This window comes from Mytilus edulis, chromosome 1, assembly GCF_963676685.1.
Source record: "Mytilus edulis chromosome 1, xbMytEdul2.2, whole genome shotgun sequence".
Lineage (NCBI taxonomy): Eukaryota > Metazoa > Mollusca > Bivalvia > Mytilida > Mytilidae > Mytilus > Mytilus edulis.
The window spans coordinates 7,766,173-7,779,429 of record NC_092344.1 but is presented as its reverse complement, the minus strand read 5'-3'; the positions used below and the strand labels follow the sequence as shown (position 1 = coordinate 7,779,429).

At 32.4% G+C, this 13,257-nt stretch overlaps 1 protein-coding gene across 1 annotated transcript in view; it reads right to left on the bottom strand.

The window, feature by feature from the left end:
- The window catches only part of LOC139523012 (uncharacterized), an 85,405-nt gene that overhangs the window by 14,527 nt on the left and 57,621 nt on the right, over nt 1-13,257 (bottom strand). The window contains exons 39-41 of the mRNA XM_071316736.1: nt 10,917-11,008; nt 8,957-9,002; nt 1,771-2,025 (exon numbers count right to left, since the gene is read on the bottom strand). Of these exons, the coding sequence (XP_071172837.1) occupies nt 1,771-2,025; nt 8,957-9,002; nt 10,917-11,008 (393 nt within the window). The remainder of the gene's footprint in view (nt 1-1,770; nt 2,026-8,956; nt 9,003-10,916; nt 11,009-13,257) is intronic.

Sequence of the window (13,257 nt, the reverse complement as noted above, 5' to 3'; positions counted from 1 at the left end):
CCCTGGTTATAAGGTGTAATATTTTTTTTCACTGTAAACACATAAACATTTTCAATATCACGGTAAAGAATTAGGCTAACAGAATAAATCTTATCCCAAGCATACTCATTTTTATAGGTCCAGGTTCCAAATCCAACATCAATGGTAAAGAATTAAGCTAACAGAATAAATCTTACCCCAAGCATACTCAAAGAGAGTCTTCTTATAGGTCCAGGTTCCAAATTCAACATCAATGGTAAAGAATTAAGCTAACAGAATAAATCTTACCCCAAGCATACTCATTTTTATAGGTCCAGGTTCCAAATCCAACATCAATGGTAAAGAATTAAGCTAACAGAATAAATCTTATCCCAAGCATACTCATTTTTATAGGTCCAGGTTCCAAATCCAACATCAATGGTAAAGAATTAAGCTAACAGAATAAATCTTATCCCAAGCATACTCATTTTTATAGGTCCAGGTTCCAAATCCAACATCAATGGTAAAGAATTAAGCTAACAGAATAAATCTTACCCCAATCATACTCAAAGAGAGTCTTCTTATAGGTCCAGGTTCCAAATCCAACATCAATGGTAAAGAAATAAGCTAACAGAATAAATCTTACCCCAAGCATACTCAAAGAGAGTCTTTTTATAGGTCCAGTTTCCAAATCTAACATCAATGGTAAAGAATTAAGCTAACTGAATAAATCTTACCCCAAGCATACTCAAAGAGAGTCTTTTTATAGGTCCAGGTTCCAAATCCAACATCAATGGTAAAGAATTAAGCTAACTGAATAAATCTTACCCCAAGCATACTCAAAGAGAGTCTTTTTATAGGTCCAGGTTCCAAATCTAACATCAATGGTAAAGAAATAAGCTAACAGAATAAATCTTACCCCAAGCATACTCAAAGAGAGTCTTTTTATAGGTCCAGGTTCCAAATCTAACATCAATGGTAAAGAATTAAGCTAACTGAATAAATCTTACCCCAAGCATACTCAAAGAGAGTCTTTTTATAGGTCCAGGTTCCAAATCTTAACATCAATGGTAAAGAATTAAGCTAACAGAATAAATCTTACCCCAAGCATACTCAAAGAGAGTCTTTTTATAGGTCCAGGTTCCAAATCTAACATCAATGGTAAAGAATTAAGCTAACTGAATAAATCTTACCCCAAGCATACTCAAAGAGAATCTTTTTATAAGTCCAGGTTCCAAATCTAACATCAATGGTGAAGAATTAAGCTAACTGAACAAATCTTACCCCAAGCATACTCAAAGAGAGTCTTTTTATAGGTCCAGGTTCCAAATCTAACATCAATGGTAAAGAATTAAGCTAACTTAATAAATCTTACCCCAAGCATACTCATTTTTATAGGTCCAGGTTCCAAATCTAACATCAATGGTAAAGAATTAAGCTAATAGAATAAATCTTACCCCAAGAATACTCAAAGAGAGTCTTTTTATAGGTCCAGGTTCCAAATCTAACATCAATGGTAAAGAATTAAGCTAACTGAATAAATCTTACCCAAAGCATACTCAAAGAGAGTCTTTTTATAGGTCCAGGTTCCAAATCTAACATCAATGGTAAAGAATTAAGCTAACTGAATAAATCTTACCCCAAGCATACTCAAAGAGAGTCTTTTTATAGGTCCAGGTTCCAAATCCAACATCAATGGTAAAGAATTAAGCTAACTGAATAAATCTTACCCCAAGCATACTCATTTTTATAGGTCCAGGTTCCAAATCCAACATCAATGGTAAAGAATTAAGCTAACAGAATAAATCTTACCCCAAGCATACTCAAAGAGAGTCTTTTTATAGGTCCAGGTTCCAAATCCAACATCAATTGTGAAGTCACATGGACTCATCTTGAACCAGAATGGAACAGAATATGCTATCACTCTGCCTCCTAAAGCTGGTGGTAATGTAAACTTCACGTCGATACAACAGTCTAATCCAAAACAGTTATCAGGCATCTCACAGGTTACAAGATGTTTTACACCAGCTGGTAGGTATGATTTTACATTAATATTCCATGGACAATCTAGATCAATGAAGAATTATATTTACAATTTAAAAAATCCTTAAAGTTTAGCAATAATGTAACATACATGTGTGTTATCAAAAAGAGGTTCTTCTGCTCTTTGGTCGGGTTGTTGTCTCTTTGACACATTCCCCATTTCCATTCTCAATTTTATCAATGGGAACTTAAGAAGTATCTAGAAATTACTACCTTCCCATGCTGTTGTTAGTTAACTATTGTTACAGTATATTAAGATTTTCCTGTACAAGCCAACATCCTTATTTTGTTTCAATTCCCATAAAACACCTTTATCTTAATTTCAGTCAGAGTGACATAAAAATTAGATAAAAAATTTGTAAGGGTTCCGCGGAACCCAGAGTCTCGCCTACTTTTGCTGTAAATCTCAGGCTGAACAAAAAAAAGGAAATCAAAGAGCTGAAAGCTCTGAAGAAAAATGACGCCACTGTCTCTAATATTGGGATAGTTTTTATGCAAGTCTTGATTTTCACATACCGTAATTAGTTTAACAATGCAACATGTCTCGTAAGCATATAATTGATATTCGTATATGTGTGTGTGTGAAGTGAAGGTGCCAACTGGCTGGGGTTTTTTTTAAGACAAATGAATAGGTCAAGACTACCTGAATTGTACAAATAAATACCGTAGAAAGGCTTCTATATTTCTCACTGGTACATAGGCTGAATCCGGGTCCGTTCGCGCCCATTCACGTTTGCGCCAACTCATGTTCGCCCCCTTTCACTTTCACACCCTACATGTTCGTAACTAATCTTAATTGGTTTTGTGTTTAATAACTCTGTAAGCAAGTGTTTTCTTATAAGTATAATTGTTGTCATTGTCTCAAAATAAAGTGAGACAGCATTTTTTTTTGTGTTGAATAAATCTTAATCATGTTTTGGATAGCGTATTGTTAAAGATAATAATAATCCTTTCTAAATAAAGTGGTATTTTGTCAACGTTTTATTTAGCGTTGAATAACTCTTAATCATGTTTTGGTCAGTGTATTGCTATACTTTGTTTCATTGACCTCTTTCATAATGAAGTGAGATTCTGACTAATTTTTTTTCTGTGTGTTTAATTTTATCATGTTTTGGTTATAATAGTGGATTGCTATATTTTGGTTCCTATATTTTATTGTTTCAGATCAAAGGGCTTAAAAACAATTATCTTTTGTGTTTTCCTTTAAAATCTTCAATGTTTTACTCATACCAAGCTATAAATACATTCAGTATTTACACCAAAGCAATTTAAAACAACAATCATGATTTTCCAATTATTCAACTTGAATTTGAATTAAAATTGGGCGCGAATGAGTAGAGTGCGAACGGACCTTGGGTGTGAACGTGCGAGGTGCGAAAGTGTATTGGGCGCAAACAGACCTGATACCACATAGTCTGAACCCCCTTCTCCCACAAAATATGAAGTAAATTAAAAACAAATTGTTCAGAGAACAATTGAAGTCTTTCCACTAGAAAAGATCTATTTTTATATTGAAATATGAAAAATCAGTTTAAAATGTTAGTTTCTTATGGCTTTATGACGTCCTATTAACCTATGACCTTGACCTCAATTTCAAGGTCACAAACCATGGACCTTGAATCAAAATATCCTAGGTCTTTAATATGTTTGGTTAATGAGTACTACCACTTGACGCATAATTTTAAATGTAAGATGGACAAAAACTCCCTTTTATTGTATGCGCAGCCTTTCAACCAAAATATACAAGTAAGGACATGTAAAATTATTTGTCAAAATGTCATATGGTATTTGAAAAGAAGTGAAAATAAGCCAAAATCAAAATTTATAATATGACCTTGACCTTTGACATTGACCTCATTTTCATTTTAAGTACCAATGACCTCATGAAGACCCTAGGTCTCTATCAGTTATGGTTTACCAGTTGAAAATGCATATCGCTTGAATCAAATGAAAAAGGGGGAATAACTCTCATATGGAGTCCCCATAGAGCTATGGTTCAAACGAATATTCTTATCCTTAATATGTAACGAGCAATTTGGTAAAATAAAATCTTTTACGGTTACGAAGGAGAGGTGGCCACAAGAAAAACAGTGTTTGGGGAGATAACTCTTACAACGTAATGTATTTTGTTATAATTACATTTGATATATGTTTCATTATAATACTTTATTCTGATTGGCTAACTGCACATCACATGTTATTCCTCAAGCAATTGCATCACTCAATAAAACTTTTCATTCATGATAACACGTGGTCCCACAATAAAGTGCACAGATGAATTGAATAAAAAAGTTATAAAATTCGTGTTTTCATGATCCTAGCTAAAAAAAGTAATTATAAGTATTGAATGTTTCTTTTTGTAACCTCATAGGGTTGCAAAAGCATTGACCGTTTGCACATTTTTAGAATGAAGCGCTTACGCTTACGCGCTTCATACAAAAAGTACTTCGGTCAACGCTTTTACACCTCAATGAATTTACAAAAAAAAAGCATTCAATACTTAAATGCAGTTGTAAATTTTTAAAGCAAAAAGAGTTAATACTAACTTTCACTTTTTTGGATGTTCATGTACATTTTGTATGTATTTATTTTTCTCAACTACATGAATTTTTTGGTGTATTTTTAATGATATATATGAGTAGTCAAAATAATTATTACGTCTGGCAAGGCTTTTTAAATTTTATTCTGGGACACCTTCCTATGACCACAAGGCTATGTTAATTTTTTTCTGGGACGCCTTCTTAGGAAGCCTTCCTACGAACGTCTTAGGAAGGCGTCCCAGAAAAAAATAAAATAGCCTTGTCAGACGTCATTATTATTTGGACTAATACATGAGATATTGGATATTTTTATGCATTATTTAACCAGTTGAGTCTTTTACAGGATTGTTTGTTTAATGCTGTTTAAACATTACTGAAAAAAAAAAACACCTTAAATTTGCTAATTATTTGGCATGAAAGTTTGATTTATTGAAAGGGACTCATAGTTTTCCATTTAATTTTAATAATTGTCTAATGGTTAAAACAATAGCTTCGTTGTTTACTTTTATACACAACAACATATTCACTTTGGTTTCGTTGTTTACCTAATATTCACTATGTTCTTGGTAACAGTTATTAATTAATTGAATAGAAAATATTATAATAAATATTATTGGAAGCCGAATTGACGTCAAATAGGTGCCGATTTGACTAGATGCCAATTTAACCAGGTGCCGACTTGACTTGTACGTTTCAATTCCTCTGCGATCGTTCGGTCTCTAAAAACACCGCAAAGGACCTCCTTTGTGCACAAAGGAGCACAAAGGAGCACTAAGGACCTCAAAGAAGTTTGATAAGAGCACAAAGGACCTTTATTTCCCTTTAAAGCATTAAAATATTATAATTCCTGAAGAAAAATGTAAAAAAATTAAAATAGTTTCAATACAAATTGCGATTTTTATGATGTACGATTTGGTATAATCACCGGTATCGGTTTGGAACCGACTTTATATCCGGGCTATATGATAGCTCATGTATGTGAATTTTTAAATAGTTTTAATATGATATTAATGATAAAAACGTCATTTATTATTTTTAATATTTTGTTGTAATATTTAAAAAAAAAAAATATGTATTAAGTTAAATTGGTATTAAAGTTGAAGATTTACGAACTGCACAGTCATGTGTTCTGTAATGGGTACGGATATGCATAATATTACGACCTTTTCTATAAGATTTTACTTAGTAATACATTCATGAATTAGAAAATATTGAGAAAACACAAACATATGATATAAATACAGACTGGGCAATAAACCGAACAAAAATAAAGCAAACATTGTTGGTCAAGATTTCGACTCGAGCATTAATAAGGATTGTTTCATGAAGACTTGATAGCACTTGGGATGACAAAAACGTTATAAATTCTTTACAGTTAATTATTAGCGTTAAAAGACTGTCTTTAAAAACAATTACATTCAGAAAATAATAAAATATGTATTTTTAAATTATAAATATATTTAAAAAAACAAAAGAAAACTATAGACATATGCACAATAATAATATTCCAGTTTTCGAAATATAGATCTCACAAGCGGCGATCAAAGACATCGTCTATTGAAGTTTAAAAAAATATGAGGAAACCATTTTACTCTAAATTTTATAAGAAGTAAAAGACATTAATATAAGAGAGTACTTCATTGAAACATTCAAACTTCACAATTTCAACATGCATCACTCTCAATAAAACTACTTTGTTTTGTGCGAATAACATTTGATAAAACAAAGACTCACGGTATTGAAATTTCTGAAAAACGGATTAAAAAATTCAAACCAATTTCCCTATACCTTTAGAATAAATCTCATACTGTTTGTTCCCTTTGTGTCTTAGAAACGTTTTCGCAAAAGCAATTTAAGAATCGTCAAGTTAGAAAATGTCGGTACATACTTTGTTTTTGTGCAGAATAAACAAAAATATAAAATGATAGTAGCAAATAAGCCCTAATACGGATAAATCAGCATGTGCAATACTGAAAACGTTACACTGTCGATATAAATCAAGATTTAATATTGCTCTTCGAACAGGGCAAAAGCGGAAAAAACAGGGCCAATACAGAAAAAAGCGGGAAAAAAGCCGTATTGGCCCTGTATTGATTACGGTTTTTAATTTTCCTATTATCATTTAATAAAAGTGTTATGAACTGGCTGTTTCTGTATTGGCACTGCCGCACTGGTATAGATTCTCGGTCATCTGTATTGACCCTCGACCCTACCATACATAAGAAAGCTATAGCTGATGATGAAATATGAAAGCAAAACATCGGTATCCTTACGTAATTATCGTAGTTTTGGTAAAGTCTGTTATCTTAAAATATATTACAACAACAAAATATTAAGAATAATAATTGATGTTTTTATCATTTATATCATATTACAACTATTAAAAATTTTACATACATGAGCTACATGTATCACTTTCCCGGATATAAAGTCGGTTCCAATCCGATATCGGTGATAACATCCAATCGTACATTATAAAAATCGCAATTTTTATTGAAATTATTTTATTTTTTTTACATTTTTCTTCAGGAATCATAATATTTTTATGCTTCACAGGGAATTTCAGGTCCTTTGTGCTCTTATCAAACTTTTTTAGGGTCCTTAGTGCTCCTTTGTGCTCCTTTGTGCTCCTTTGTGCACAAAGGAGGTCCTTTGCGGTGTTTTTAGAGACCCGCGATCGTTTGCGGTATTTTCTTGAGAAAACCTATTTTCCATCATCAAAGAGAAGAAACTGCTTGAAATGATTCCCGAACGCTTCGTGATTGTTAAAATAAGTTTAATTCACTCAAAAAACAATTTTAAAACTTGCGATGTTTAATTCTGTATTCTGTTTAAACAGGAAGTTTCAAAAGCACGTGTAAAAGAAGAAATTAACCGGTGAGAGTGGAAATCCGTACATAACATATATCACTATAGTACGACTTTTAAAGAAAAACAGTTTCATCCTTTTGTAAAACAGTCTTTAATATACCTATCACATTAATGTTTGAAGGGTCTTAAGCTTATTCAAACCATATAAGTCGGTATGAAACACCAAAACGGAATGATAATAACCGATTACGTTTTGTAGTTTACAAAATTCTGGACTGGTTCCTGTCAAACTACAACACTTTGTTCGACTGTAGTGGAATACAAACAGAAACCAGTTAGTTTGTAAACTGGTTCCTGGCTGATTACTACACAATGCTCATGCATAATGATAAGGAACACAAGCACATTCCAGTTTGTATTGAAATTAGTAAATACGAAACCAAGCGCAGTAGGCAGAGAAATCAGGTCGGCAGTTATGGAACAATGACTGCGTCATTTTCCAAAAAATCAATAAAATATTCCTTTTGATTGTAAGAAGCTTCTATCCAAAGTTTGGTAAAAATCCAGGATAGTTTATGAATCTAATAAGTGTTATTCAAATTTTAACTGCAGACTGTATGTAATGTTAACTAGAAGAAAAACTAAGTCCATTTATAAGAAAAATACACAGGTACAAAATTTGAAAAAAATTTCCTTCTAGATACTAGCTTTTGATCATAAACAAGCTTCTGTCCAGGTTTGGTACAAATTAAAAATAGTATAAGAAAGCTATTAAAGTTTTAAAAACTTTAACCACAGAGTGAATGTGTTGTTTCCTGGTAGAAAATCTAAGTCCATTTAAAAGTAAAATACCAAAAAATGGATTTAATTTTTTACAAAATTTAGTTCTGGATACTATCTTATGATCATAAACAAGCTTCTGTTCAAGTTTGGTACAAACCCAGTGTAGTTTAAGAAAGTTATTAAAATTTCAAAAACTTTAACCACATATTGAATATTTGTGGACGCCGCCGCTGACAACGACGGCAGAATGTAGGATCGCTATGTCTTGCTTTTTCGACTAAAGTCGAAGGCTCAACAAAAAAACAGTGTTGAATTCTTCTTTGATACCAATCAATTTCTTCAACTTTCATATAAGTTATTTAAATTGTGATAAATTATATCACTAGATATGTCAGAACAACATGAATGTCCCTGCCTGCAGCCTTATTGCAAACAGTCAGTAAAACAAAAACAAAATACACTCTCAATATGTAAGTCATCATTATACAGTAATGTACAAAAAAACAACTCATGATCTGCAGACATCATAAAGAAATCAGGACAAGTACAATTTTCATGAAATTTCTATTCAACTGTCATAATTCTGCAAACAGTCAATCGATCTGATTGAACAGCAAACTCAATCAGCAAGTCATAATTACAAACAAATTTACCAAAAATCAAAAATATCTAGAGGCATAATGAAAAAAACTGCTAGACTTCAGAATGACAGAAGAATGGTATGAATAACATTGGTAACATTTTATGTCCCAGCTATTTAATAGTGGGAGGGCATTAAAATGTTGTAAAACATCAACAACAAAAATGGTTATTTTGCATACCTGTGGGTCCTGGAGGTACTGTACAGCTTCCTTTCTGGAAAATCGTCTACAACAAAAAATATAATAAAGAGCTGTGCTATGAGCTCATGATACAACTGTCGCTTTTACAAAGAATAAAGTTCCTTAACTCCTCAATGTCATATCAGAAATTTATAAAAAAAAAAAAAAGGAAGGTTATTTTAATAGATATAAAACAGTCACCAAAGTTTCATGAAAACTGCTCAAAGCACTTTTGAGGTTTTGTCCATAAACTGGACAATCCCCCCTTATTTATGAATAAAATCCAATAACTTTGAAACGTAAAATTATACAAAACAAATCAATAGATATAAACAATTCACCAAAGTTTCATGCAAATTGGTTAAAGCGTTTTTTAGTTATTGTCCAACATGTTGACAACGGATGGACAGACAGACAACGTTATACCATAATATGTCCCGTAAACAGGGGTATAAAACTAGGTTGCTGCATATTTCATCAATTGATATAATACATTTTTTGTATTTCTAAATATATTTAGCTTTTAAAGAAAGATCTTAAGAGATACTATGAAAATGAATAATAAAAAGAAATTATAGAAAAATAAGGACAAATTTTATGTATTTATAGCAGGTTCCCTTTTTTTTATTTTGTAAAAGATCACTAACTTTTACATTTACAGATTTTGTTATAATCAATTGAATGGAATGTTAGAGCATCTATAATATATGATATTATTCCAACTGACCTCATTTAAAAAATAGTTGCCAAATTAAAACAAGAGTGCACACACTGAAATGTCTCGCCTTCTTTACTAATCATTGATATTATGTTGATAGTCCTAAGTATAAAGCTTTATTACAACTGTCACATAAACGTTACATTAACCAAGATAACTAAACAAAGACCAATGAACCATGAAAATGAGGTCAAGGTCAGATGAACCATGCCAGGCTGACATGTACAGCTAACAATGCTTCCATAAAACAAATATAGTTGACCTAATACTTATAGTTTGAGAAAAATAGACCAAAAACAAAAACTTAACACTGAGCAATAAACCGTGAAAATGAGGTCAAGGTCAAATAAAACCTGCGCGACTAATATATAAATCATAAAATATTTCCATACACTAAATATAGTTGACCTAAGGCGTATAGTATCAGATAAAAAGACCAAAACTGAAAAACTTAACTTTGACCAATGAACCATGAAAATGAGGTCAAGGTCAGATGACATCTGTCAGCTAGACATGATCACCTTACAATCATTCCATACAACAAATATAGTAGACCTATTGCATAAAGTATGAGAAAAACAGACCAAAACACAAAAACTTAACTATAACCACTGAACCATGAAAATCAGGTCAAGGTCAGATGACACCTGCCAGTTGGACATGTACACCTTACAGTCCTTCCATACACCGAATATACTAGCCCTATTGCTTATAGTATCTGAGATATGGACTTGACCACCAAAACTTAACCTTGTTCACTGAGCCATGAAATGAGGTCGAGGTCAAGTGAAAACTGTCTGACAGGCATGAAGACCTTGCAAGGTACGCACATACCAAATATAGTTATCCTATTACTTATAATAAGAGAGAATTCAACATTACAAAAAATCTGAACTTTTTTTTCAAGTGGTCACTGAACCATGAAAATGAGGTCAAGGACATTGGACATGTGACTGATGGAAACTTCGTAACATGAGGCATCTATATATAAAGTATGAAGCATCCAGGTCTTCCACCTTCTAAAATATAAAGCTTTTAAGAAGTGAGCTAACACCGCCGCCGCCGCCGCCGCCGCCGGATCACTATCCCTATGTCGAGCTTTCTGCAACAAAAGTTGCAGGCTCGACAAAAATCACTTTTGCTGTGTTATGTCAAACTTTTTTTTTGTGACGCAAAAAATTTACAGGAAAAAATCTATTTCTTTCAATGGCAAAAAACTTGATATTGGTGTGTACTACTTACATCTAATTTTAACATCCTGAGAATGAGATCAAAAGCCTCAGCTGTAATAGCTCCTCCTAGAGTTTTAGCAAAGTCTTTCAGCGCTCCACCACCTGAAAAAAACATGAAAACTAACATTAAATGTCTGAGGGTTTTCTGTGTTATTGAGTTGTTGTATTTTTGACACATTAAACTCAATTAATTAATACACATTTTCTTACTTCCTATTTAATAACAAATTCAGTAAAAGCTCTCTTATATACAATATCAATAATTTATTGATTTTCACCTTTTATGGTTCATAACTGACCTTTTTAAGGTTTTTGTTTGTTTAAAAACTAATTTTTTGTAAGGTTTTTGTTTGTTTAAAAACTATTTTTTTTTTTTAGGTTTTTGTTTGTTTAAAAACAAATATACATAAATAAGAAGATGTTGTATTATTGCTAATGAGACAACTGTCCAACAGAGACCGGAGGATGTAAACAACTAAAGGTCACATATAATTACAGCCTTCAACAAATCTGATTAGGATTGGGACAAATTTACCATCAAAATATAAATAACAAATTTACCACAGGGTCCATCCCTATAACCCATTGTAAATTATTTTAAGCTATATATTATAAAAAAGAAGATGTGGCATGATTGCCAATGAGACAACTATCCACAAGAGAACAAAATGACACAGAAATTAACAGCTATAGGTCACTGTACAGCCTTCAACAATGAGCAAAGCCCATACTGCATAGTCAGCTATAAAAGGCCCAGAAATGACAATGTAAAACAATTCAAACGAGAAAACTAACAGCCTTATTTATGTACAAAAAATGAACGAAAAACAAATAATTAACACATAAACAAACGACAACCACTGAATTACAGGCTCCTGACTTGGGACAGGCACATAAATACATAATGTGGCGGTGTTAAACATGTTAGCGGGATCCCAACCCTCCCTCTAACCTGGGACAGTGGTATAACAGTACAAAATAAGAACGAACTATAAAAATCAGTTGAAATAGGCTTAACTCATCAGATGGACAACAAGAGGCTCTCAAGAGCCTGAATCGCTCACCTGGTAAACAATGCCTTCGGCCATGTTTTTTGACGAAATACAAAATAAAACACAAACTTTATTTTATACACCCTACTGATCATTCAAATGAAGTTTAGTTGAATTTAGTTGGGTAGTTTTAGAGGAGAAGATTTTTAAAAGTTAGCAAATATGATGAACAAATTGTGAAAAATTGTCATTAAAGGACAATAACCCCTTAAAGAGTCAATTGACAATTTTGGTCATACTAACTTCTTTGTAGATCTTCCTTTGCTGATCATTTTTGCTGTTTACAGTTTATCTTTATCTATAATAATATTCAAGATAATGACCAAAAACTGCAAAATTTCCTTAAAATTACCAATTAAGTGGCAGCAACCCAACAATGGGTTGTTTGATTCATCTGAAAATTTCAGGGCTGATAGATCTTGACCTAATAAACATTTTTACTCCCATGTCAGATTTGCTTTCAATGCTTTAGTTTTTGAGATATAAGCCAAAAACTGCATTTGACCCCTATGTTCTATTTTAAGTAACAGCGGCCATGTTTTTTGACAGATCAAAAATCAAAGCACAAACTTTGTGCAGGATAATCTAAAGAACAATTATGCTCAGTTTTATCCAAATCCATTCAGTAGTTTCAGAGGAGAAGATGTTTGAAAAATTGTTAACGACGACAGACGACGACGACGGACGCCAAGTGATGAGAAAAGCTCACATTTCCTTTTCGGAAAGGTGAGCTAAAAACTGCAAAATTTCCTTAAAATTACCAATTCAGGGGCAGCAACCTAGCAACATGTCGTCCGATCCATCTGAATATTTCAGGGCAGATAGATTTTGACCTGATAAACAATTCAACCACAGTCAGATTTTATCTTAATGCTTTGGTTTTTGACATTTTACCCCTATGTTCTACTTTTAGCCGTGGCAGCCATCTTGTTTGGATAGCCAGGTCACCGGACACATTTTTTAAACTAGATACCCAAAAGATGATTGTGGCCAAGTTTGGATTAATTTAGCGCAGTAATTTCAGAGGAGAAGATTTTTGTAAAAGATTACTAAGATTTACGAAAAATGGTTAAAAATTGACTATAAAGGGCAATAACTCCTAAATGGGTCAACTGACCATTTCAGTCATGTTGACTTATTTGTAAATCTAACTTTGCTGAACATTATATTGCTGTTTACAGTTTATCTCTATCTATAATAATATTCAAGATAATAACCAAAACAGCAAAATTTCCTTAAAATTACCAATTCAGGGGCAGCAACCCAACAATGGGTTGTCCAATTCATCTGAAAATTTCA